Source organism: Ursus americanus, chromosome 3, assembly GCF_024610735.1.
Source record: "Ursus americanus isolate L20-20 chromosome 3, mUrsAme1.1.p, whole genome shotgun sequence".
NCBI lineage: Eukaryota > Metazoa > Chordata > Mammalia > Carnivora > Ursidae > Ursus > Ursus americanus.
This window is the reverse complement of record NC_142129.1, coordinates 73,568,584-73,596,201: the sequence shown is the minus strand read 5'-3', so window position 1 is coordinate 73,596,201 and position 27,618 is coordinate 73,568,584. Positions and strand designations below refer to the sequence as shown.

At 39.4% G+C, this 27,618-nt stretch overlaps 1 protein-coding gene across 1 annotated transcript in view; it reads right to left on the bottom strand.

The window, feature by feature from the left end:
* ABCB4 (ATP binding cassette subfamily B member 4) overlaps positions 1-27,618 on the bottom strand; it is a 61,804-nt gene that overhangs the window by 25,793 nt on the left and 8,393 nt on the right. Inside the window, exons 5-15 of the mRNA XM_045793340.2 lie at positions 23,351-23,408; positions 21,705-21,896; positions 20,437-20,608; positions 19,249-19,373; positions 16,567-16,738; positions 14,173-14,286; positions 12,972-13,082; positions 12,630-12,755; positions 9,704-9,907; positions 9,174-9,344; positions 3,597-3,758 (exon numbers count right to left, since the gene is read on the bottom strand). Coding sequence (XP_045649296.2) covers positions 3,597-3,758; positions 9,174-9,344; positions 9,704-9,907; positions 12,630-12,755; positions 12,972-13,082; positions 14,173-14,286; positions 16,567-16,738; positions 19,249-19,373; positions 20,437-20,608; positions 21,705-21,896; positions 23,351-23,408 — 1,607 coding nt within the window. The remainder of the gene's footprint in view (positions 1-3,596; positions 3,759-9,173; positions 9,345-9,703; positions 9,908-12,629; positions 12,756-12,971; positions 13,083-14,172; positions 14,287-16,566; positions 16,739-19,248; positions 19,374-20,436; positions 20,609-21,704; positions 21,897-23,350; positions 23,409-27,618) is intronic.

The following is a 27,618-nucleotide window of genomic DNA, read 5'->3' as shown; positions in this document are numbered from 1 at the left end:
CTCTGATTTTAGCCTTCTGTGACCAATGAACAATCCCTCACTCTCTCCCATAATATTGTTTTCTGTGCCTTACCAAAAGCCCTCATTTGGTGGGTGCTGAGGTCACTGAGCTCCAAAGTCAAGATGGCCACTTTTACCAGGTGATGAAAAGTTTATTTAAAACCAATAGCCCTTATTTCTTACACCTGAATATACCTCAGCTGGCTCAAATAATTATAAAAAGTACAACAAATGTTGAAAGAAAATATGGGTGAATATCCTTTTTAAGAACAACTCCAAATCCTGAACACATGAAGGGAAAAAATGATAATATAATTACATACGATTTTAAAGCTTTTTGTATGGTAGCCAAACAAACCACAAAGCGAACTTAAAAGAATAAAGTGGGGGGCACCTGGGTGGCTCAGCCAGTTAAGTGTCTGACTTGATTTCCACTCAGGTCATGATCTCAGTGGGACAGTTTGTGACAGGTTCCAAGCTCAGTGGGGAGTGTGCCTGAGAGTCTCTCTCTCCCCCTTTTCCTGCCCCTCACCCTCGCATGCACATGTTCTCCCCCTTCCCTCTTAAAAAAAAAAAAAAAAGCAGGGGAAATATCTCCAATACATGCAAGGGTATATTTCCTTTTTATGCAGGGAGTCCTTATAAGTCAATATCATGAACAACCCAACAGAAAAATGGCTTAAAATAGGAACAAATGCTTTAACAGAGGGGAAAAAACACACACGGCTGATGAACGTGTGAAAAGATGCTCAATCTCATGAATGATGAAAGAAATCTGGAAATACTGTTTAGCTCTTTCAGGTTAGCAAAGATGAAAAATAAATACCAAGTGGCTGTTAGTGGCTATCAACAGGGGTTTGGATTATGCGAGTCTCTCAAATTTCTGAAATAGTCATGTTTGAGGGCTTTTTTTTAACACTTGGATTTTTAAAAATAAGAATGCATTACATATATCATCAGAAAAACATTAAAATACATTTAAAAGAAACGAAGAGCCAACAGTCTACCTAATGAAAAAGCAATGACCATCCGACTTAGAAACCAAACCGAAACAAGGTTTTTTTGACACTAGGTTGGTTGGTCTTTGGAACAGGAGGAAAAAGCGGCACTTAAGTGGTGAGCACTTACTGAACACCCAGGCTCACTGCGGCTCTCTCCTCCATCTCTGCACCGGCACAACAAATGGATGGTTAGACAAAGCCTAACCCAGAAGTGGGAAATGTGAGAGTGCCAGGTGGAGAAGTTCCAGGGACTAGGAATCACAGAATGGCAGAGCTGGGGGGAACATGAGCAGTCGTGTTAGGGCACGCTCCGCTCACCGAACAAGCAAGGACTTGCTGGAACCAACGCTTACTTGGTGACAAGCCCCTTCTACCCCCCGACACTATTCAATCTTCGACTGTACGACTTTTCCTGGAAAGAAAGGCTATGGAATGTGACATAGAAAGGTCAGAGGCCCCCCAGCCGAAGTGCCGGTGGGAATGGAAAGTCATTCTTTCCGGGGCACAGAAGCTGCCAGCCAGGGGACGTGGTTACCTCATTTGAGGATCTCACCTGTCTTCACGGGCAAAACAGCACAGCTGCAGGAACCATTAATAAAACGAAAACGAAAACTCAATTAAAGGAACATTGTACTTATTTTTTTAAACGAGGGAAATGATAAAGACCCTGTGAGGGCTAGGTCATAGAGAAGCAACTAGTAAAAACACTCTAATTACCCCCTCCTGTTGGAAAACATTCTCTGGCAAATTGAAGCCAGAGTTACCAGACTTTCCATTGTTTCATTTGATACTTTCACTCTGGGGACTTTGAAATTTTCAGTAACTATTATTTATCATGCATCTCTTTTGTGTAGCGTAGTTTTTTTTAAAATAAGTTTTATTAAAACAATTCACATACCATAAAATTAACCCTTTTAAATTGTATGTTTTATTTTTTAAGTATATTCAGGTGTTTATTTCTTCACCTTATAACAAGCTTGCATGGTAGATTTCGTGTTTTAAATGCAGACACTAAGGCTCAGAGAAGTTACTTATCAGAAAACAAAGCCAAGTTTTGACTGAACTTTTTTGGAACCACGTTTCCAAGAGGTAACATAGGTATTCCCTGCTTTCTGAAAGTTCGCATTATGCAGCCTCACTTTTATGAAAAACCTACGTTAGTACCTGTTTTCACTAACAGAAAGAAAACTGAAGAGGATTTTCGCTCTTACGAAAAGAGGTGAAGAGTGAAAATAGCGTTCAGCATTTGTTATGCGGCCGGAGAGGCCCCGAGCCGCGCGCATGCGCAGCAGCTGCACTAAGCTCTTGCCCAGACTACCCTCAGCATCTCAGCATCTGGCCGCCAGAGCTTTGCATTGTGTCTGTGAGCGCCTCTGCTTTATGTCGATTAGTTTTGTGTACCCATTAGCAAAATGGGTCCTTAGGTATTAGAAAAGCCTAAGAGAGGTTATTTTTGGGGTCTGGGAATGCTCGCAATTTTTTCCATGTAAATTAATGGTAATTGCTTCTTTGCTTTACACCATTTTGGCTTATGAAAGATTTTATAGGAGCATTCTACTTTTGGATAGCAGAGGAAACCTAAATTTAGAATAGGGGCGCTTGGGTGGCTCAGTCAGTTAAGTGTCCCACTCTTGATTTCAGCTCAGGGCATGATCTCAGGGTCGTGAGATTGAGCCCTGAGCCGGGCTCTGCGCTCAGCTGGGAGTCTGCTGGAGATTCTCTCCCTCTGCCCCTCCCTTTGCCCCCCACCCCCACTCGTGCTTGCACACCCACATTATTTCTCTCTCTCAAATAAATAAAATCTTAGAATAGAGAAATACTGGAAATAAACCAAGTATCCAATTTTAGAGAAACAACTAAGCAACTTATCACACATTAATACAATGGACTGCTGAGTACCCATCAAAATGTTAGCATCTGAAGGATATATATATTTGAAATGTTAAGAAAAAAGCCAACAAAAATATCCACGTACCAACTAGTTAGTTATATTTATAGAGGTATAGACATTTGCTTTGATATAAGAATCAGGTTTATAGAAAAAATATTTCTAGGTTATTTTGCAAAGTTGCACAAGTAAGCATAATACAATAGTAATATAAACCAATTATTATCAATATTACCTATTTTAGGAGCTAGAGTGAATGATTTTTTAAAAAAAGAAGACCACACTATTCACTTCCTAGGGTCATGACTCTTGCTGCTGGTTTTGTTAGGATCACCTAGGAAGCGTTTTAAAATCACCCAGGACCTTCTCCAGCTGCTAGAGATCCCAGCATTGCTCTCTTCCTGATGGTCCCTAATCTCAGGATGGAAAGGACCTGCTAGCTTGAATACATTCCCCAGGCAATTAAGGATCTCTAGCCTAAGGAATAAATTCGAAATGTTTTTGACGTCTTCCTTTACTTTCCTCCTCCCTCACCTTTCTCTCTTTCAGGATTCTTTCGCTGATTCTGAATTCAAGTCCCAGATGTACATTTTCGGTATCTTCCTGAAGTTTTCTATCTCTCAGCATGGCGTTAGCTGCCTGATGTCTTAATAATATAAAGAACACTGTATTGAGAAGCAGAAAACAAATTCCTGGGGCGCACATACCTGCATGTTCACAAGCCTGAAGTACACGCCTTCCTTCTTCATCAGCTCCCTGTGGCTTCCTTGCTCCACAATGACGCCATCCTCAAACCCGGCGATGACGTCTGCGTTTCGGATAGTGGATAGTCGATGGGCTATCACAATGGTGGTCCGGCCTTCTCTGGCCTGAAAGGGAGGACGGACGTGACGCAGCAGGGTTACAACGTCCACGCACTGCCAGAAGCACGCACGGGTCAGCACGTGGATGCACGTGTTTGCAGTCAATGAGAGCAGCTTCCCCTTGTGGGATGGGGGCACACAGGCACCCTCATCTATGGAAGGCTCCGGCGAGGGTGAGTTCTGGCCCAGAGAGGAGGCCAAGCCCTCCAGTATGAAGACGGATAATTTTGGAGGCTCACGGTAGTGTGGGCTTACCCAAGAAAAACCAGAGGTCTGACCCTTCTCAAGTGTTTTCATACTCGTCTGAGGAGCCTTCCTTGTCGGCTCTACGGCAGCCGAGAGCTTCAGTAGGGACCTGTTAGCAGAGTTGTTGTCAAATGCAGCCTTCTCCGGGGCACTTCTGTAGGGTTTCTTTTGAGGAGGCTGATTTCAATCGTAATTCTGATGGACTGCACGCAGGCAGTTTAGATGAAAATGAACTTCGGGATCAGGATCGTTTAAACTATAGTTCAAAGACCACCTGCATCACTATCTCGGGAGCGGGGCCAATAACTTTGCTTTTTAACAAGTGCCCCAGGTGAGTTTTACGCATGCTAAAATCTACAACTCACCCCATTAAGTAGTTCTGTGAACTCACATGTTGGCTTGGTGGGTTTACCAATGGGCATTTAAACCCTGGAAAATGCTCATCGAATTATTCATGTTATAGCATTAATGAAGGTTATTCTTTTTGATACTCATTAGCTCTCTTAGGGTATAGCTAAGGCCACTCCTATTCTGGGGCAATAAAACCATGTCATTATTAGAGTATAGCTTAATTCACCTAAGCAGTTAAAAATGCAAATTAAAAATGACAGCTGAGATTCATAATAGCCAAAAAGTGGGAATAATCCACACGTTCATCTGTTAATCAAAGGGTAAACAAAATGAAGCTTATCCATGCAATGGAATATTATCGGGCCATAAAAAGGAATGACATTCTGATGCATGCAGTATGGACTTTGAAAACATTGCACTAAATGAAAGAAACCAGTTACAGAAGACCATGCACTGTATGATTCCATTTATGTGAAATTTCCAAAATAGGCAAACCCATAGAGACAGAAAATAGATTAGTGGTTGTCCAGGGCTGGGGTGAGCATGGAATGGAGTGACCTGCTAATGCGTACAAGCTTTCCTTGGAGATGATGAAAATCTTCTCCAATTAGACAGTGGTGATGGCTGCAAAATCTCGTGAATATACTAAAAATCAGTGAATTGTATATTTCAAAAGGGTGAACTTCATGGTATATGAATTATATCTCAATTTTTTTAAACAAAGAACAGCCATGAAAATTCTGAAAAAGAAGTTAATGAGAGGGGAATACCTCCACCAGATATTACACATAAAAGGCTACTTAAAATAGCAATAGTAAAATCCAGGGAAAGCTATCTATGAATAGGCAACTTGATCAATAAACCAAAATAGAGAGTCCAGAAATAAACATAAAACATTTAAGAATTAGTATATGATAAATATGGCATTGTCTATCAGTAGGGAAAAGGGTAGATTGTACAATAAATGGTATGGAGCCAAAAATAAAGTGGTCTTTCTCCATCAGTCCTTACACTAACATTACCATCATCAGCTGTGTTTAAGTATAAAAGAGTTAAACCACAGAAAAAGACAGAGACTAGAGCATTGCTCTATTGGATAACATTTCAGACTGTTCAGTTTTTAGTACCCAGCCCCCAAAGAAGCACTCATAAATATTTACCAACGTGGAACTTGCATGTCTTGGTCCATGTACGGTAAGGCACATAGGAAATAATTTGATCATTCTAATCACATTCGTGATACTAATTGTGCTGTGTAAATTGCTAACAGTGACTATGTTAACATTATGATAATCATAGGTTGATACTATGTCAACATTAAAAAAAAAAAAAAAAAGCCCAGAGGAGTTACAGTCAGACTTGTGAGTAAAGGATCGGTGTGCAGAAGAAACAAAGGATGTACTGGTGAATTTAAAAGTTAGCAAGTGTCACCCCTGACCAAGAAATTCTGGCCAGAATAGAGATTTGACACAAAGAGATTTTTTTTCAGAGCTCTCAGATGTCCCAATGATGAAAAAACACTGGCAAATAAATACCCTAGATTCAAGGACACCAGCTGTTAAGAAATTTGGACCTTCTGCTAATGCAGAATAAAAGGCAGGGATAAAAGGCAGGTCCGAACAAAGGCAGTACTAATTCATTAGCCTTTCTGGAACTTCTGAGGGTAAAGGTGCGGAGGGGCATAAAATGAAACCTTTGGAATCATTTGAGAAAATCACATGGAGGCTAATTTTTATTTTTCTCTTGCCCCTCCAGCATGGTAACACTATGAGTGAGAGAGTCATATAGGTATGAAAATTTGTGATTACTGACTTTCCTTAAAAAAAATCAAAATAACGTATCTGCATTTGTATTCTTTAAGATCTTACATGGAAAAACCTATAGTTTGTTTTGATAAATAGTCACTATTGAGTCAACAGCTGATATGGTCCTTAAATTTTTTTTTTTTATGTAGACATGTATTATTTCAATGAGCTGGACCATGGTAATCAATTCAGTAAATATTTATTTAGACTCTACTACGTGCAAGGCACTGATTAAGTGTTGAAAAGACAGAAACACAGGGGTGCCTGGTTGGCTCAGTCCATAGAGCATGTGACTCTTGATCTCAGGGTTGTGAGTTCAAGCCCCACTTTGGGCCTAGAGTTTACTTAAAAAAAAAAAAAGTTACAAACATGAAGCATTTATTAATTCTGCCTCTTAGGAGAGAGAGAAGGCATATAAATAAATAGCTACAATAAGTGGGTGCCGCACACGAGGTATTGATGGATGTATAAAGGATCCACAAAAGAAAAATATTATTCTTACAGGATAGGTAATCAGGGAAGAACAACAGTAGATATAATAGTGCTATATTCTTATGTCTCTCAGAGGAAAAATAATAAATTACAAAATCCAACTTGTCATTGTTAAAATATGGTTGCTTTGTACCTTAGAATGACTGGCCCAAGTGACTCCATACTGTGCAAGATACCTAAGCTGATATATTTTGCAGACTACAAATCATATCTTTAAAAGGAAAATCCTTCACTACTGCACTTCCCTTAATGGGATTCCACTGGCTGTATGTTACAAGGTACAAGGAGAGAATGGTGAGTTTAGAAGGAGCTATTTGGCTTGCAAGCTGAATTTAGAGGAAACAGAAAACCCAGTACCTGCTTGGTTGGGAATGAGTTGTTAGTCATCCAGGGAAAGGAAGCCAAAGGTCAAATCAGCGTGTGAGTATAAGATTTTTTCGTTAAAGTCTCTGAGACATTTAAGACAGATTCTAGGAGACACCTGCGGCTACATAAAAGGGCTTCGGAGACTCTTATGTAGGGGTTTTCCCATGGCAGCTTCACACGTGGCCCAAAGTAGAGAGAGGTTCATTTTGGAAAAAAAATTACAGATGTAGCTTTTGGGGCTTGAGTGAGCCACGGTTGGATTCCAAGCAAACCCACAGTCTTTAAGAGTGTCTACCAGCTTGGACTGAAAGAGACTGAGAAAATTCCAAATGTAAAGAGACCTACAGGTCCCAAATTTCTATGGGTGGAAAGCATGCTGAGAAAGTTCCTCAGCTGCAGACACAGGTTATTTCTTATTGCAAAGGAAAGAACTCTCAGAGAGAGGATCTAAGAGCCCAAACCCAAGGAGACCACTCCGCTGCTGGGGGTGGGACTAGGACATAATCAAGGAAAATTCCCTTCTCCTGGAGCAGTGGGGTAGTTGGCTACACTCACCTGACTGCACTTCAGAGTTCCTGTGGACCAGTAACTGCTATGTGCTTCCTGTTCTAATTCTGGAACGGGAGTGACTACTATTATCTTATTCTTGCATCAACATTGCACGTTGGGTGTACGTGTGGAAGATGACTAATCTCTTGAGTTCACAGATCTCTGCAGCAAGATGAGCATAACATAAAGAATCTGTCCGTATCTGGACCCCACACAGATCTTCAGGTCCTGGACTTTGAACCTGAGGTCATTGCTGCATGAAAATTTTGACAGTATTAGGAAAAGGAGAATTTATTTTGCACATGGGAGAAGGGTGAGTAATTGTGGGAGAGAGTGTGCTGTGGAAGGTTAAATGTGGTCACACACTTGACAGCTCACCCATCAAGAGGTGGACTCTTGTCTCCTCACTCCTTCAGTCCAGGCTGCCTTGTGGCTTCCTGGGACCAACAGAATGTGATGGAAGTGACGCTGTGAGTCCTGGAGTCTAAGCCTCTAGATGTCTTCTAGCTTCCGCCTCTGCATACGCTGGCCTGAGAAGGCCACGGAAGGCAGCCAGGTTAGCCTATTGTATGAGTGTTAGTATGACTATGAGAAGCCACATGGGAGGCCCATAAAATTTCCTGTGTATATATTTGGTTCCTTAATATTGAGACTTAACATACATGAAAGCAATATAATTCTGTGCAAGAATTTGTGAGGAGTAACTCTCATGTCATTAGTCATTATTAGATTAAGTTATATAAGAGAAGCCAAAATATTAATCTGATAAACTGTGAAGCATTGATTAACCCCAGTTTAGGGCACACACAGTGTTTACTCAGGATTCAGGTGGAAGTTGTCCTGAGAAAATAAGATTCATACAGCTCATCTCTAAAATCGCAAGGGGTGGTTTGGATAGAAGCTGTGAAGTCACTTGCCCATTTGATTACTAAGCTTTCTCAAACCAAATATGTTTTCACAAACATTGATATGGTGCCATCTGACTCTGGTTATTATCCTGGGTCGTTAGTACAGATGACATCAGCATTTACCACAGGAGTGTCCCAACCTAACGTTCTTCCTTGTGAAGCTTCCTCTTTGAAAAATGACAGTGAGAGATTCAGAAATACCTGAGCTGGCCACGTGAGTTCAGCATCCTTAAAATGTGTTGCTTATTTACGTGCTTAGATGAACCTGCACAAATTGAACTTTACCTCCTTTCGCCTTCATGAATAAAGATAATGGCACTGCCTACCTCCAGAGTAAGGCGAATATTTTGAGCTGTTTTGCAGCTGGACCGGTGTCTAGGTAACCAGATTTTTCTTTGGACATTTTAACACGACTACTTTTGATCAAAGCACTAGCCTCCATGCAAGAAGTAAACGGTGCTAAGAGGCTCACGGCATAGGCCTGATATGACTTCCGTGGACTTTGGTCAGAGCTAGCCGGATAATGGGCCATCCACCTCTCTTTGCCTTGTTGACCTGACAGAAAAGGGAAATCAATAAAGCCCCAGGAGAAGTTTCACTTGCTCTCATGTTTATGTTTTTCTATCTAGAGTCACAAAGCATCAGCAAAAATTTCCAATAAAGCTTCAGTGTGCTGGTCTTCCAGGTGTTTGGGGTTGACTGACCTTATCCAGGGCCGCCTGTACTTCTGCTTCGCTTTCGGTGTCCAGGGCTGACGTGGCCTCGTCCAGCAGGAGGATCTTGGGGTTGCGAACCAGGGCCCGAGCGATGGCGATTCTCTGCTTCTGCCCTCCGCTCAGCTGGGCCCCTCTGTCTCCAACCAGGGTGTCGAATTTCTACAACAGAAAACATGGAGGAACTCCTGAGGTAGTTTAAATGGAAAAGGCTCTGGGGTCTAGAAATTCATGAAAAGAATTCATGAAGACAACAGCTTCATTTTGACTATGGTAATGAGTCCTAAAGTATAATAAAATCAATGAACACTGAATTCTGAAAAACTACTACCATTTACTCTCTACAATTTTATAGGACTCCTGTACCAGGCTGTACTCCTTACACCTCCCAGTGAATAATGCAAGGGACTTGCCTAAGGAAAGTTGAACAACCTTGCATCTTAGCTTAAACTTTGAAAAAGAACACACTCCATGAAGTCAAATTCGAATTTCAAGGGCAACTGCGTTAACAGAGCTTTTACCTGTGGTAGTTTCATGATAAAGTCATAGGCGTTGGCTTCTTTCACAGCCTTCTTAATCTCATCCATGGTGACGTTTCCACGGCCATAACGAATATTTTCAGCGATGGTGGTAGAAAATAGCACTGGCTCCTGACTCACCACTCCAATTATTTCCCTGAGGTACCTTACATTAAAGGTCCTAATATCCTGCCCATCAATGCTAATCTGAAAGAAAGAAGTATCTCTATTAAATATTTTAAACCATCTCACATCTAAAGCATTAAGACTCTTCAATTTGTTACAAAAAGTCTTAGCTGACATTTAACACTTAACTTAGTAACTTATTTAACGTATTTTTGTGGCTACATATGGTTAGAAATGAGAATTAGAAACAAACAGCAATGAGCAAGAATAAAAAGAAAAAAAGTTCTATTATCTTACACAGACAGTTTCTTCATGGATGAATTATTCTCCATAAGCGATACTAGGTTATGTATTTTTGACATACTATTATTTTTTGCTTATCACTATTTAAATTTGAATAAAAATGTCCATTCACCTACGTAGTCGACATGTCATTTTGATGGCATTGTGATGTTTTACTAGATGCAATATACCGTAATTGATTTTAGCGTTTCCCACCTGCTAGATATTAGACTTCTTTCAAGGAACAGTGGAAGACTATCATTGTAGAAGTAGAGAGTTACTAGGTTAAGAGTATGGTTTCTTTTTATTTCTCTGATAACAACTGCTTACCTGTATAATGACTGGTGTATGTTGGGCATTTATTATTTGCTGGATAAAGGTTGAATAAACAACACTCTAAAAAGAGTTTAATAATTTGTAGTGTCAGCAAAAACATATAACTTATCTGCTTTTTTGCAATTTACTAGTTCTGGGTTTTAACATTTTAATTTGTTTTTTGTAATTAATAAATGCAGACTGACACCTTATATTTGCTTTGTTTTGTAAATATGAATAAATGAGGCTGAACATTTCTTGAAAATTTTTAGATGCATATGTATTCTCAAAAGATTTTCATGTTCACATCCTATTATAGATTCAAATTAATTTCTCAAATATTAAATATAATCATTTTTCCATATATATCATAAATCATGTTTCTATTTATTGCTTTCTTTCATTGTAGCTTTACTATGTTTATTTAAAGAGAAGTTTAAGGAAAAATTAAATAAATGGACTGTACCACTGGACATTTCAATATTTTAGTAAGAAAATTGTTAAATTATGATGTGAACAGTGAATATCTCTGAGTTACAGAATTTCCGAAGACTTTTTTCCTTGTTGACATGTTTTAAAAATATACTCCAATAATTATTTTATTTTTTCTTTTTTAATTAAATTTTTTAAATTTAAATTCTATTAGCCAACATTAAAAAACCCTTTATTAAAATTTTAACTGGGCTCTACACCCAATGTGGGGCTTGAACTCACGACCGAGATCAAGAGTCACATGTTCCACTGGCTGAGTCAATCATACACTCCTACTCCAATAATAATTTTAAAAATAAGATATTTTCAAATGTATATTCTTAATGGCTAGTATTTTACTAGGTTTTTTTTTTTAAAAATAAAGCAAAATGTTTACATTTGAAGTGACCTAGAGTTTGCTTTAGTAAGTGAGGATAGAATTATGTTATTCCCTAAAAAATCAGATTTTTCCAAAATGTGTATTTTATTATGTTAATTAAATAATTCATGTACTCTAGAATTCTGTATTCATTCCTACAATCTCTGTTCTATCTCAATGCCTTTTGACGTTTTTTGTTTTTCTTTGTAACTTGCAATCTTCTGTTTTCATAATTGTTGAATTATAATATATTATAATAAAATTATAATATATTTAGTATCAGTGTCCTAAAGTTGGTACAACTGAGGAAATGTGAATATATACTGTGGACTACTATTGTGTTAATATTAAATTTACTGATTTTGATCATTGTTCTGTGGTTATGTAAGAGAATGTCCCTCTTCTTAGAAAATATATTCCAAAGTACATAAGGGTTAAGGGACATGATGTCTTTAACTTAGTCTCAAAGGTTCAGAAAACAAAATATGCCTCTGTGTGTGTGTGTGTGTATACATGTGCATGTGTGTTTATTATGTATGTGGAAAGAGAGAGAAGACAATAAAGTAAATGGGTCAAAATATAAGCAATTCGTAAATCTGGGTGAAGACTACATGTGTTTCCTGCTTGCAACTTTTCTTTAAGTTTCAATTTATAAGAAAGCTTTTTTAAAAATTTTATTTATTCATTTATTTTTATTTTTATTTTTTTAAATAGACTACATGCTTAATGTGGAGCCCAATGCGGGGCTCGATCTCACGACCCTAAGATCAAGGCCTGAGCTGAGATCAAGAGTTGGATGCTTAACTGGCTGAGCCACCCAGGCACCTCATAGCACAGTTTTTAAAACGCAAAAAAATATATATGCTCTAGGCTATTAATGTCTCACAAGTCCCCAGAAGTTTTTAAAAAGACTATCCCATTTTCCCCTTCAGGTATTCCAACATTTAAGAAAACTCAACTGTCTTTGATAAAGTTAATTACTATCCTGACATTTCTTGTGACCTTGATTATCAGGTTCTCAAAAATTGCTGTATGGAATATTTTTGTCCAAACCCAGTAATTCCTTGAAAATAACAGTCTCCGTGGTCTGGATGACCGTTTTCCAGTTGAGTTAGTGAGTTATCCAATGCCTAGTTAAAGCAGAAGAGAGTGTTGTCTAGCCTCTTTAGCTTTTGTCATCTTGAATAGCTTTTAGCCCCGTCCAAGTGTTTGAATGCATTATCTAGACGCGTTGCAATTCTGTAGCCTTTTTACCAAAACTGGATTCACATGCAAATTTGCTACTGAAAAAAACAATTTCGAAGGGCTCATTGGTACCCAGCTGGCCACTTTGAGAACTTGGTTCTTCCCACTTACCCTACCCTCATCAGGGTCATAGAGCCTCTGCAACAGCTGCACCGTGGTGCTCTTCCCGCAGCCGCTGTTCCCGACCAGCGCCACCGTCTGCCCGCTCTCAACCTTCAGGCTGAGGCCCTTCAAGATCTGTGAGGGAAAAGAGAGAAGAACACACTTCACAACAAAATCCTGAAGGGGACTGATTTGATTCAGTTTTAATTTTGAAAAAAAGTATCACATAAGGGACTAAAACCCCAAAAGGAAAAAACATATAAATATCAAAATAACAGAGACTTGAGGTTCTTTATGATGATTAAACAATCAGTCTGAGTTAGGAACTCTTATAAATATCACTCACAGTACCTTGACATTAGCTCGAGCTGGATAAGAAAAATGAACATCACTGAACTCCACATTCCCTTTGATGCTGTCGGATTTGTGTCCTCTCTCTGAAAAACTGTCAATTTTAGGATTCTAAATAAAACAAAACTCAATGACTATTCTATCATAGGACAAACAATTGCACTTTTAAGGAATATGATTTAGCAAATTCCAAAAAGAGGATCTGGAATGGCACAATCTCCTGCCCATGAGACAGAACCCAGTCGTAGATTGTGTGTGTGTGTGTGTGTGTGTGTGTGTGTGTGTGTGTAAGGAAATATTCCCTGGCAGAAAACAGACATTTTCTGAAAAGTACATATGGATATATTAATTTCATTTCTTAAAATATGTCACTTTAAGTTTTTGGCATATCTCCATACATTTTCTAAATGGTCAGATATGCACGCTTCTGCAAGTGCGATAACAAGACATATTAGAATTGAGATAGCCAGGTATTTCAGCATTTAGTGAAAACGAACTTATTCCTAAACAGCAAATGAAGTGGATTTGGGTTGTAAAGACTGAACAATGGGTTAGGGCCAAGTTACTTAGAAGCAACGTAAACTGTAAATATATTCAGAAGCTGAGCAATTTTCTCCTGACTTAGGTCAATGAAACAGGAGGGTCTGCTTGGATTACATGACATTTCAGGCACCTGCTTTGCATTTTATCTGTGTAAATGCAGTGACATGCTTCAATATGTGAAAACTGTATTCTTTATTTCACTGCATTCATTCAGCATGGTTGATTCAAAGTCATATGAATCATGCAGTGATTTTTTTTCTTCAAAGGGAGCAACCCGCAGCAAAATATACTGTCAGTATTGTTCCCACCAATAATTTTTCCACCCACTCATTCTGTGTATAGAAATCATAATATTCCTAGCCTAGCTACAACATGGAAGAGCAAAGGAGAAAAACTCAGAAGAGCAAATATCTTTGCTCTGAACTCTAAAAATAACACATTGGTGCAGATGGGCTTTTCCAAAATGAGATCAATGTTATTATATTATTTCAAGATGAATTTTTAGAAATGTTAATAAGAGGCACTTTGTTTCGCTCATTACTAAGAAGAGGTCCCTTATTTTCACATTATTAATTTTTACATGATTTTTAACCTAAAGCCAGAGTTAAGTGCACAAGCCTCAAAGAATGTTTTGACATGGAAATAATAAATGACTCACACTATCAATGATGTGGAAGATCACATAGGCCGCTCCTCTTGCATTGGCAAAAGCATCAATGCATGGAGCAGCCTGTCCCACGCTGAAGGCTCCAACCAGGACTGAAAAAAAGACCTGAGCAAAAGAATGTGAGGAACAGGTATACGCCCCATTCTGCTGCCCATTATTATCTCAAGTATGACTCTTTGAAACACATAGTACACTAAAGCTTAAGTTTAGGTGTGTCCCTTTAAACTTTTTTTTTTTTTTTAAGAAAGAGGGCAAAGTTTATAAGGTTAATATAACCTTTCATTGCACAATGGGCTTCTTCAATCTCAAAAATATTTCTTTGTCTAGCTTGCCGAACTATCTGTTGTTCTTCTCCTGAACTTATACAGAGTCAGAAAGGTTTTTCAGACCTATTTCCTTGACTTGGAGGCCAAGGGCCACTAGAGGGAAGCATGTCCTATCAGTATTGTTACTCAGATTGTTATGACTTTCTCTACCTATGCATGGAATTGAATTACACAGTAATTCCATGTTCAAGATGAAACACAGTAGATCTGGGGCCCGTGGAATATCCCTAAAAAATAGCATTTTACATACATATTTTGATAAGATTTTTAATATAAAAAGTAACGGTTCACACATGATAAATCACGAAATCACACCTGTGTGCACTGAGTAATAATTCCTTTACACAATTATTTTATACTATGGCAAACAGAAATGAACACATTTCCCTTTACTATAGAAAAGCCAAGAATGTAGCTTCAGGAATGCATATGATCAGCAAATCTTCACTGAGGAAAACATGGGCATGATGCAACTTCTACACATAGCTTGACCTTTCTCCGAAGTCAGTAACAATCACACTTCACATACCCAGAATTCAAATATCCCACAAACACTTATCCACTGTTTGCAATACAGATAAGAACCAGTAAGGAAGCAAAAAGTCTCTAAAAAAGTCGATGTTATAAAGTTCATGCCCCAGAGCTCTTGCCCTCCGTGCAGGGGGTGTGGCTGGGCTCTCTGCGTCATGGCTCTGACTCTCCAGCCCTGCCGGGGAGATGTCATCGACCACATGGTACAAATGAGGAGACCGGGCCAGAGAGAGGAGTCAGGATTTTCCCCCTTTTCTTTACAAAATTTAGCAAATGAGGACGTGAAGAAGGTGGAGAGCTTCTGAGCTGACCGCCCAGAAGGAGGTCAAAATGAGAAAAAAAATCAACTCCGGGAAAAATAAAAAAAAGAAAGTAAAGGAAAGAAAAAATAGGCTCCACAATTAGAAAAGCTCATTCAGCAAACAGCCCTCAACACCTACTGGAATCTGAAGATGCCATTCCGGAAAACATTTTGAAATGATTAACTTTCCTAATGGTCCTCATTCATCACAAAGAGGGTCCTCAGTATCCTCTATATAGAAACATAGGGAAGTGCAGGTTTTAAAAGATTGCTTTCTGAATGGTTACATGTTGTTTTGATCATCACTGGCATGTAAAGACGGTCACAAAATATTGCTGGTTTATAAAAAAGGTTATAGGGGTGCCTGGGTGGCTCAGTCAGTCAAGTGGTTGACTCTTGATTTTGGCTCAGGTCATGATCTGGGGGTCCTGAGATCAAGCCCCTAAGTGCAGGCTCTGCACTTAGAAGAGAGTCTGCTTGAAGAGTCTCTCCCTCTCCCTCTGCCACCACCCCCCCAACTTGTGCACTCTTTCTCTCTCTCTAAAATAGTCTTTTAAAAAAAGTTTATAAAAAGATAAGCATAATATAATCCCAGTTTTGAAAGAGAAACACACACACACACACATATATAAAATGATCTGGGAGATCTACACCACAGGTTATCATTAAGTATATATGGATTATCAGATTCTAAGTAATTTGTAATTCTAAAAATTCTGTATTCTAATCCTTTGTATAACTTTGTACATGTTATTTTCAGAATCACAAAATAAACCTGTGTTCATTCTGGAAAACAAAATAAAATAACTTTCCATCATATGTTTTGGATAGCTGATGCATTATATTATATAAATTCAGCATTCTCTCATACTATGACCTGTCTATAATAATGTTTACTTTCTTATATAATAAACCGAATGGCAGAAGAGGATGCCTCCAATCCGTATTTGTTCATTCATAAATTCATTCAATTTTTACTTTCTTTTATATGTTGTATATCTTCTCAAGTGGTCTAACTACATGCTACGTTTTTGCCCCCAACTCATAATTGTGCCATGTGTATTCTAGAAGGCCAGCTCTGCCCACGGGACAGCACAAAGATTTACCAAAAGGAAAAAGCCCATCATCAGGCTCATTCTTTGAAAAGGAGGAATATGAAAGAAAACACAACATAGATGGATAAACAGTATTTTTGGTTTCTTCATAAATATTAGGAAAGCTACTTACTGTCATTGCGTTTCCAATAGTATATTCTTTTGATATAACTAGAGTGGATCCATACCAGAAGGCCAGCGCATACGATGCATAAATTAACAGGAAGGCGATGCCCATGGAAATGTTTGCTGAAATAGCTTTTTTAATTCCAATCTTCTTGGCATTTTCTAGATGTTTCTCATACCTACCAGAAAATGAGGGGGAAACGTTGTAACAAGAAAACAACCCATAATCAGAGCCATATTTGCCTCCTGTGTAGTTGGAGGTTTAAGAACAAAGGAAGAAACCCTGCTGAAACCCAACTTCCTGGGAATTGAACCAATTCAGGATCAGCCAGGACTAGAACCCACCTGAGCCTTCTCTTTACTGGCCTGCACTCATTTCCCTCGGTCCCTACCATTCTAACCAGGCTTCCTATAGCTGTTCCAGAACTGAACTTCACTCCTGGGAGATGGAAGAGCTTTGCCATCACCTTCAAGGCCAGCATCAAGAGCCCCAAGGTTCAAGTGGGAGAAGAGAAACAAAGCCAAATGAGAATGGCACTGAAATGTAAATACGTTTCGGGATGCTTACAATAGATTCTTTACACAGCTCCATTTCTTTTCTCTAGGGAAGAGAAAAACCTTCCTCTATTGCCCCATTGGGTGAGACATTGGAATTTCACACGTTCTTGTACTTAAACTTGGGCTTTGGGGGGGGGGTTGTTTGTTTGTTTTCTTTTATTTTTTGTTTTTTGGTCAGGCTGATCTTCCACTGTCAAGCCAGAGCACAAGGTTATAAAGTGGTCACGACGTACAGGGTTCGTACTCAATTTTTCTAGATTTTAGTTACATTACCTGTAAAATGGAATTAATAATGTCTACCTTGCACGATAATTCTGATATTGAGAGATAATCACAGAGAGCAGTTCCCATGGTGCTGGCCCACAGCTGGCAAAACCTGGTGATTCCTATCCCTTTTATTATTCCTATTGTTGTTTCAGAATTTAATCTCCCCTTGAATAGTGCTCATTCTATTACATTTTTGAGTAGTAATTAAAATTCATATTTCTGGCTTCTAGGATGGATACAAAGGTACAAATGTCTACAATGGGTCTGTTGAATTACAATTTTTGTTTGCATCAGTTTAAATGAAATCTACCCTTCCGTGTTAGGTACAGAACGTGTGTAAAATTTAATTTTGGCTTCCTAAAATTAAGAAGAACTACAATGCATATAAAACGAGTCTGTGGGGAAAATATCACATAAAATCGTGTATTTCTAACAAAAACAAGTATCTTTTTCTTCTCCAGTTTAACCAAATGAGATGTCGAGAATTCATCAGTTTTTTAAAATATGCAGTTGCCACCAAAAAGTTTCTGTGTTTAATTACTTAAAGCAGCCAACATTTCAGTGAGCTCTCCCCAGCACCAGGCACTGCTTTCCTTCTGCAGAGCTGCGTCCCTGGGGAGCCAGCGGCTGGCCGCCTCCAGCCCTGTGATCAGTCCTGTGTGGCCGGGCCCCAAGGCCCAGGGAGATTCAGGTCAGCCCCCATGTGACACCAGGCTCTGGTGACAGTGGAGGACATGCTGTAATTACCTTCGCGGAGGCAGCTTGCTTACTGCGGCTAATGGAGCGGTACTGATTACACTCCCATCCTGAGGTCCCGGGGAGGGTTAGTGTGCTCTGTGTGGGCTACTGTGTACAGGAAGCAGCAGGGAGAGAGAAAAAGGAAGAGATTAGAGAAACAGGAACATGGTGATTTTGAAGAGGGCTCAAGGAATCGAAAAATAGGCAAAGAAAATGGAGGGAATTGGGGGAAACATGGCTTCTAAGGTGGGAGGATGTGCAGAGACTTTCTCTTGCAGAAAGCTGTGGGTGTCAGGAGTGCCACAGAATGCAAGAGAGAGAACTTGAGGCAGAACCCTACCTTGACTGTATTAGGGCGAGCTATTTAAAAAAAAAAAAACTGCCTGGAGACATTAAAGAAAAGCAGACTAGCCTTTATCTGTGGGCTTTGTTCTGACATTTTGGTTTTTGTCTGTCAGTTTCCTGTAGAGCAGGGCTAAGTGGCCTGGGATCCACCGTCAAGGAATTCGAATGTGGAAACAATTGTATAATTATTTTCACTAACCTGGACCTGAAATGTAGCATTTCCTTGGATTATCAGCGCAGGCAACAAATCACTGCAGAAGTAGCAGTAACTATGACTTTGTTGCCAGTAGAGATCCCGGATCGTTTTTATATCACGCTACACTTGAAACAAACATCTTGAAGTATCTCTTACCTGCATTTTCTACCTCAGAGTTACAGTAGTTACTGAACCCACAGTTCGCTCCTATTATTTAATATGCGAAGAACAAAGGCAGGTATTTACTGTATCACAATTTAAAAATATTTTGAGAACTGTACTTCACTATAATTGGTTTCCTTTGAAATCTTCTGTATTTTGTCTTATGCATTTAAAATTATTATTCTAAGGAGGGAGTCCATAGGCTTCATCAGACTGCCAAAGGACTCCATGGAACGTATAAAGGGGAAGATCCCTGCTTTAGAGGCTGACATTAAACCCCAGACATCAGCAGAGTGTCCCTATATTTTGTGGGGGAGGGGTTAATACTAAGAAAAGGAAAGTAGTAAACACACACCACAAAAGAATGAGCAACAAAATGCAAAAGTGGGTTCTTTGAACTCGTGGACAAAGAACCTTCCTGACCTTTCCAGCTCTTTGTTCTGGCCTCCAAACGCTATCACGGTCCTGATGGCCCCCAGAGCCTCTTCTGCCACAGCGCCCGCTTTGGCATATGCAGCTAGTTCTTTGTCGCTAAATGCCGAGAGTATCTGGACGGAGGAGAAACATTCGTGACTTTCATACGGGGAGAAAAGTTAAAAGGTGGCCTGATCAATTCTTTAACTTGCCTTTTCTTCCCAAGCCCTATCCCTTCCCAAACAGTGGAGGCATGAAATGAACAACAGTCCATGTACCAGATGCAGGGGCTCCTTCCACCCCTGCAAAGGCTGGATCTGATCCAGCCTGGTGGTGTTCCCCAGAGTAGTCAGGAACAGAACAACCACATGTAATTCTCGGCATAGCGTCTTCAGGAATAACGTCAAGTTGCACATCTACTATGCTTTTCTCTGCTAATTGCAATATAAACTAAAATAAACCCTTATAGCTTTGGAGAGTCACTACTTTTGCCTTTATTGTATCACGATTTTAATTACTATGAAAACAATACTTCCAGATCTACTCATGGGCATTCTGCTTACTACTAAGATGGCTAAAGAAGACGTTGCAGGCCACAGGTAAAGGAATAATGGAAATAAAATGGATATAAGTAAATTACTAAGTAAATCATCAACCTCCAAAAGAGCAAAAATTGTCAGTAAAACTTCTCAACTCTGCAGTGTTGTCTGAAGCAGGACAGGTTTCATACACACACACACACACACACACACACACACACACACACACACACACACTTATGGCAAGGCCAAACTGGCAGAGTGCCACTTGTCACAGGTAACAATTAAAAATAAATAAAACAAATCCAAACTTCAATTTTTTTATACTCGTGCAACAGTTTGGAAGAATGTTATGTTTTTAAATTGTGTTTCTTTAAATAAGGACATAAACATTTAAGTAGTTTAAACTACTATGCCAGAAGATTTACCCAAAGAAATAATAGCAGTGCAAAAAAATCCGTAATTGAAGTAATAACTGACATTTTAAATCACATTAAAAATGAATTTCTTTATTACAGCACTAACGTGCTTTGAAATGTGGTTTCAACTGACATGTCACACGGATCTGGACAGCTACAAGAACCGGAACCCTGCATGTTGAAAATAACTCTCGCACATGTGGGCCAACACACAGGAAAACAGCCCCCTTTTCACACACCTTTGCCCAGACAGCTGTGGAGAATCCCAGGATAGGGCTGATGGCCATTATCACAAGGGTGAGCTTCCATCCTCTAACGAACCCTACTATGAATCCTGCAAAAAACGTGGCTACTGCTTGAAAGAACATTCCAACCTTGTCACCAATTCCTTCACTGATTTTGGAGACGTCACTAAAAAAGATCACACCTAAGTGGTTACAGGCAGGAGGTCTTCAATCAGAGAGCTGAAGCAGACATGTGACAAACACATAGACAGGCAAATCTTGTTCACACTACTGCAAGGCTCGTTCACAGTCTTAGCCTCTCGAATGGGATTTTTCCTCACCTAAATAACGCGCAAGGGAAGAAATTCAGGATCAGTGCATGCCTCTGAGAAGTTCATATCATTCAAGTTGATGCTATTAAATTAGTTAATCCTATTGGAGAAGTATTAGCATTCTGAACGTATGAGTCCGTGTGTTTAAAAGCAGGAGTTAGGAAGGTCATTGCAGCAGTCACAGGGAAGGGCTACTTGCTTCTACCCTGGGCCCTACTCTCAACCCACTCTCTTCTCAATACAGCAGCCAGTGTGATCCTTTGGAAATGGAAGTCTCATGTTACTCCTCAGATCAAAATTCCCGATGGCTGCCCATTTCACTACGAGTCAAAGCTGAAGTCCTTAGTGAGGCCAACCAGGTCCTAAACGCCTTGACCTTCCCGGATTTTTTTACTTCATTGGCTCAGGACTCTTTTGCTGGGAACTCCAGGAAGACAAAGTTTGTCTTCCATCTCCCCCTGCTGGAAAGTAAGCAACAAGAGGGCAGAGAACTTTAGCGCATTCACTGGCAGAGCATAAACGTCCAGAAGAGTGTGTGGCATATAAACAGGCCCTCAGATATTTGTCGAATGAGTGAAGAGCCAACAATTATGGAGACAAGTCTTGGTGTGACTCCATTCACACATGTACTCATTCATTCAGCCATCTTAACTGAATGGATAACATCTGTCAGGCCCTGCAGCAAGCCCCACAGAGAGATGAACAAATATAAGATGTGAGCTCAGTCTTCAAATTAACCTACTAAATCACTGAGGAGAACAAACTAACAGACAAGGAAAATGCATGGGGCACATGCTGTCAATGCTAGAAATGGCTGTCGGATGATCTGTTCCCAATAGGTATCAAATGTTTCATCTAGTAATTTTTTTTAATCTAAAATCTAACCACGACACATTTTCATAGTTAGTGGTTAATTTCATTATGAAAGTGTGACACAAACAATACACTTACTCTGTTAACCGTGTATTGAGTTCAGTGGTGCCGTTGACATCAAACCAGCCTATTTCTTGTCGTAGAACAGCGTGAAAAAACTCCTGCCTGATTTTCTTGACCTGTCGGCCGGCTGCCAGAGTCCAAAATGAAACTTGTATATAGGCAGCAACGAGAACTCCAGCACCTAGCCCTGAGTAATAGTATGCATACCTGGAAAATAATTAGCAAGTTTCCTTTAAGTACTGCTCTTTACTCATCTTTTTCAGGAAAAATCTTCAGGATTGGGAATTAAGTTTACTGAAATCATGTAGATTGTGTAGGACATCATAACAATACACGTCAAAGTTTTTTTCTCTTCTCTTTCTTAAATTATAAGACGATGATGGCAAATCTATTCACTTGAATTACCAGAAGACAGATACATTTTGTGGTTAACTGCAAAAAATAATGGTGTTAATCATCTTACAACTGATACTGACAATTTGTAGAAACGGTGTGATTCTTCTCTCATGATTAAGATTCTAGACCTCCATATCTTACTTTATTGAAAAAGTTCACTACTATTCACACATTACAAGTATAGGGACAAACGGATTGAGCATGTGAAATGGTTCTTAGTGTAAGTTTTCTTGTATTGTTTATAGAAAGACCCCCCTCCCTTGCCGAAACAAAAACAAAAACAAAAACAAAAACCCTCTTCCTCTTTGGCAGAATTCAAAAATATTTTTTTAATAGTATGCTGAAAACATTATAAATTTAAACAAACTTTGAATGAAGTCTTAACTAAAGTAGAGGAAAGTTAGTATCTTTAAAAAGAACAAATTCAGTTTTGATACTTTCAAAGATACTTTTATATAATTTTACAAACTGTCTCCAGAGAGAAGCCTTTCAGACCTGCAGTAGCATACAGTTAGCATTTAAGTCAGCAACATTAATTGATAAGTAAACACACAAACATTATGTCACAGGCTTTTGAGATTTCTATTAAGAAGGCCAATGGAAGGGGAAAATGCCATAAAAGACATTATTGGATCAGCCGACAAAACTGGAATACAGATAGTAGATTAGATCAAAGTACTTTATCAATATTAAATTTACTGATGCTGATAATCGTGCTATGGTTATGAAGAGAGTATCCCATGCTTAGGAACCACACTGAAGTATTTATGAGTAAGGGGCCACGAAGATGTATGCAAGTTACTTCAGAGATGGAGGTGAAGGGGTGGCTATAAATTATAACAATAGGTCAGGGGCGCCTGGGTGGCTCAGTCAATTAAGCTGCTGACTCTTGATTTTGGCTCAGGTCATGATCTCAGGGTCCTGGAATGGGGTCCCACGTTGGGCTCCACCCTCAGTGAGGAGTCTGCTTGAGATTCTCTCTCTACCCCTCTCCCTCTGCCCCTACCCCGCTCATGTTCTCTCTCTCTGTCCCTCTAAAATAAATAAATAAATCTTTTAAAAAAATGATAACAATAGGTCAAAGAATATAATAAAATGGTAAAGAGTATACAGAGACTCTTTGTATATTCTTATAATTCTCTGAAACTTTGCAATTATTCTCAAATAAAACATTTTTAAAGTACATCACAAATACTTATATATATAAATATGTATATTTACATATATAATACCTACATATATAGATGTATGTATTAGCCAATTACCTAGTCATTTCTTCTTCCAGAATTCTGCCTGGATTTAGCATTGACAATGAAAAATTCACTAAATAAAGACAAAACAAAACAAAAATAAGACATTTTTGAAAGGTTGAACTATTAATAGATGTTACCAGGTTTTAAAAATCATTTTTCTTTTCAACTTCAATGACTTCTTCTCACTTTGCTCAAGTAAAGAGTTCAAGGGTTTAGGTGCAGCACATCCAGGGCCCAGATGGGGAAAGGTAGCCCTCCTGGGTTCGTCCCTGATCCTGGCGGCCTCAGGCCTTTAGCAAAGCAGCTTCCTAAGGCAGCAGAGAGGAGCTGCTGGAGGACATACAGAGCATATAGAAGGCGGAGGAGGAAAAAAGAAATGGTCTCAAGAGAAAATACAGAATTTAAGGGGCACTTTTTCTTAGTGGCTAAAAGCACTTTACAGGTAATTGTTTCTATTACTTTTACTTTAATACATGTGTGCTTTCCCTTACATGCTTCCTTTTGACAGAAGGAATACAAAGGCTGAGTTACATACATTGTAAAGGAGGGAAAATTAGAGACAAGGAAGGTAAGTGAGTTGTCTAAAGATGAGACTGGCCATTGGCCATCACCCTTCATTCCACGTTCTGTTTGCTGGCAAAACTGTATTCTGGTATTTTTTTAAGTGCTATTAATTGGAAGGAAATTTATTGTCTATTAATTTGAACTCATTTGGTAAAAATGCCTATGTGCCATTCTTGTTTTAATAATATCTAGCATGTATGAAGCATTTATTAGCTGCCAGGCTCTGTTCTGAACACTTTACATGTATTAATTCAGTTAATTTTCACCACAACCCTATGAGGTAGGACTGTTTTGTGAATCCCCATTTCACAGATGAGGAAATTGAGGCACAGAGTGATAAAGTAACTTATCCAAAGTCACACAACTAGCAAGTAGGCTGAGAGTCCTAACGCTATACATATAGCCCCTAACTTCATACTACACTGATTGTTCCATGTGGTAATGACTTATTTCCATTTTTTATTTTTTAAGCTTTTTTTAAAAAAAGATTTATTTATTTATTTTTGTGAAAGAGAGAGAGAGAGGGAATGAGCATGAGCGGGGAGGGGCAGAGGGAGAAGCAGACTCCCCACTGAGCAGGGAGCCCAATGCAGGGCTCGATCCCAGGACCCCGAGATCATGACTTGAGCTGAAGGCAGATGCTTAACCATCTGAGCCACACAGGTACCCTTATTTTCACTTTTTAAAAAACACAAAGTGAGGGGCACCTGGGTGGCTCAGTTGGTTAAGCGGTCTGCCTTCAGCTCAGGTCATAATCCCAGGGTCCTAGGATCAAGCCCCGAGTTGGGCTCCCTGCTCAGTGGGGAGTCTGCTTCTCCCTCTCCTTCTGCTCCCCCACTCACGCTCTTTCTCTCTCAAATAAATAAATAAAATCCTTTAAAATATTAAAAGAACACACAAAATGAAAAAGTGTAAAGGAAACAGCCCATGTCAAAATAATAGGACAAAATATCACCACAGCATTGTTGAGAAAACATACCAGAGTAGGTATTTCCCATTTACCATGATGCTAGGACAGAAACTAGTCTTTTTTCACTTACCATGTGTAAATAACCCAATAGTCATGTTTCCCAGTTGTGGTGTATCTTCCTTATCTTCTTCCAAAGGGGACTAAGGTCGAGATGCACTTAAAACTTAAACTACTGTCAGGATCGATTAGCAGGCTTGTGGCCCTGACTGTGGCATAATTTCTCCCACAAAACTGTAACTTCTACTGATGTTCACAGTAAAGTGTTTCCACTTTACTAGAGGCAGACAAGCTACTTAAAGCTTGGTAGTGGTGGAAATCATTGTTCAAACCTTGGGGAAACTCCACAAATATGTGTATTGGGTTAGTTTTTCCCCAGAACTTAAAAATCAGGTAGAATCGTAAATGGATATTACTCTCCTCCAAATGCCTACCTCAAATGTTTACATTCTCTCAGTGAGGATATTATAACTCAGACTGATTCTCCCTCCTAGGAAATAAGAATCTACGGGCATTTAAAATTTGAAACGCTCCTTTCTCAGAATCTAAGCCAAGAATGGCAATCTAGGCCTGGATATAACCCTAGGAGCTCCTAGGAGAGTTTCTGCTGCCCGAGGACTAAGGTAAGATAGATGTGTGTTGACGTGTTCCCAGAAAAGTCATGGGACTCTAGATCTGAAATTCTAGACCGGGAAATTTTATGGGACTCTAAATCTGAAATTCTAATCAGAAAACTCTCACAGGATTCTAGATCTGGAATTCTAGACCAGGAAATCTTACGGGACTTTAGATACGAAATTCCAGATCGGGAAATCTCATGGGATTCTAGATCTGGAAATCTCACAGGATTCTAGATCTAGACATCTCATGGGACTCTAGATCTGGAATTCTAGATCTGGAAACCTAATGGGACTCTAGATTTAAAAGTGCCTAGGCCTGGTCTTCTCAGATTCTACCCATCATACCTATTATACCTATATAAACAATCTCCAAGTCACCTGGTTCAGGGGTTCTCAATGTTATGTGCCTGTTAGACTCACATGGAGAACTTAAAAAAAATACAGTTGCCCAGGATCCATGAAAGAAGAGTTCAATAAGAACCTCTGGCTGAGTCCAGAGCATCACATTTCTAAGAAGTATCCCCATTTGATTCGATGTGCTAGGATGGAGAACCCCCACTCTGTTCTGCCTGAATGCCTCCCAGAACAAGGAAATGGAGAATTCTTGACGTTGCCTATTTATTTTAGAGAGCTCCCATAAAGTCCATTCATTTTATGGATGAAGATACAGAATTTTAGAGTGGTCATTTCATTTCCAAGTTGTCACAGCTAGTTTCCCCCAGTATTTATTGATCATTTACTAACTTCCAGATGCTTTACATGAATCGTCTCATTTAATTCTGTCAGTAAGTCTGTGATCACCTTTCAAAGATGAGCACAGAAAGAATTACAGAGGTTAAGTAACTTGCCCAAGGTCATACAGCTGGTAAGCGATGGGCCTAAATAACTGCACATCTTAAAGGCTACCTAGGGAGACATTACACAGAGAGTCCTAATGTCATATTTAAGTCTCAAATCAATGTCTGCCCTCCTCAATTCTGCCTAGAACTTCTCCTATCATATGGAAATATTCAGCACAAAACAAAGAGGTGGTGTTTGTCCAGACAACCTAGGCAGTACGTGCAGTTAGTTAAGGTAACTGGGGTCTCCAGTATGCCTTTTCCTCTCAACGACACAGCAATGCAAAGGCATGCAGGGTGTATTGATTTCTCTACAGAATTGTCTAGATCATTACAATTACACATAGACTTGACATAAAATATATCAAGTTCCTGATACTCTGCATTAAAAAATGTCTCCTCTGACTCTGTCCTTGAGGTTTGGGATGCAGAATGTGCATGGTTTCCGCACAACTGAGTCATTGTGAGGGAAGAAACCTTGTCACCAAGGAGCTTTATTTTGTTGACAGGATGCGTTCTCTTCACAATCATTCACTGTCCAACCCTCTTGTAATCTATACCTTATTTTCTTTTAACATTCCCTTCCTATTTGGCTCTCATTAAGTCCAACTGTCCAAGAGTCCAACAGTTCTAAAGGATAGACTTTTTAAAAAAAGATTTTATTTATTTGAGAGAGAGATAGAGCACAGCAGAGGGAGAGGGAGAAGCAGGATCCCCACTGAGCAGGGAGCCCGATGCAGGACTCGATTTCAGGACTCTGGGATCATGACCTGAGACAAAGGCAGATGCTTAACAAATGAGCCACCCAGGCGCCCCTAAAGAACAGACTTTAAATAAACATCATCTCTATGAGACAAGCAAGTGAGCTCTGCCAAGGCTAAGTACAGCTAAGTACCTGACCTTCTCTCCACTTCCATGATTTTTGCTAAACTCTAGAACTCTCAACATACCAGTGAGCTCTCTGGATTTAGACTGAGTATGAAATTTAATGACAATATTGTCTATACAAACTGCTAAAGAGTGGACATTGGAAATTAATAACATTTGAGGGACCTCCCATCATAAATCCTTAAGACAGACTATAAATCTAATGACAAATGTGGCTATAGAGGACCAATGGTCATTTCATCTGGAAGCTATAAAAAGTAAGCTGGCAACTCTGGGGAGCACAGCAATTACAGGTTTGTAAGTGACTTGCTCCTGCCATTCCCCAGAGAGACCTTGAATTTGGCCCTGGGCACAGCACACGGCACCTGTCCGCCATGCCCAGCTTCAAAGCTATTTGGTTGC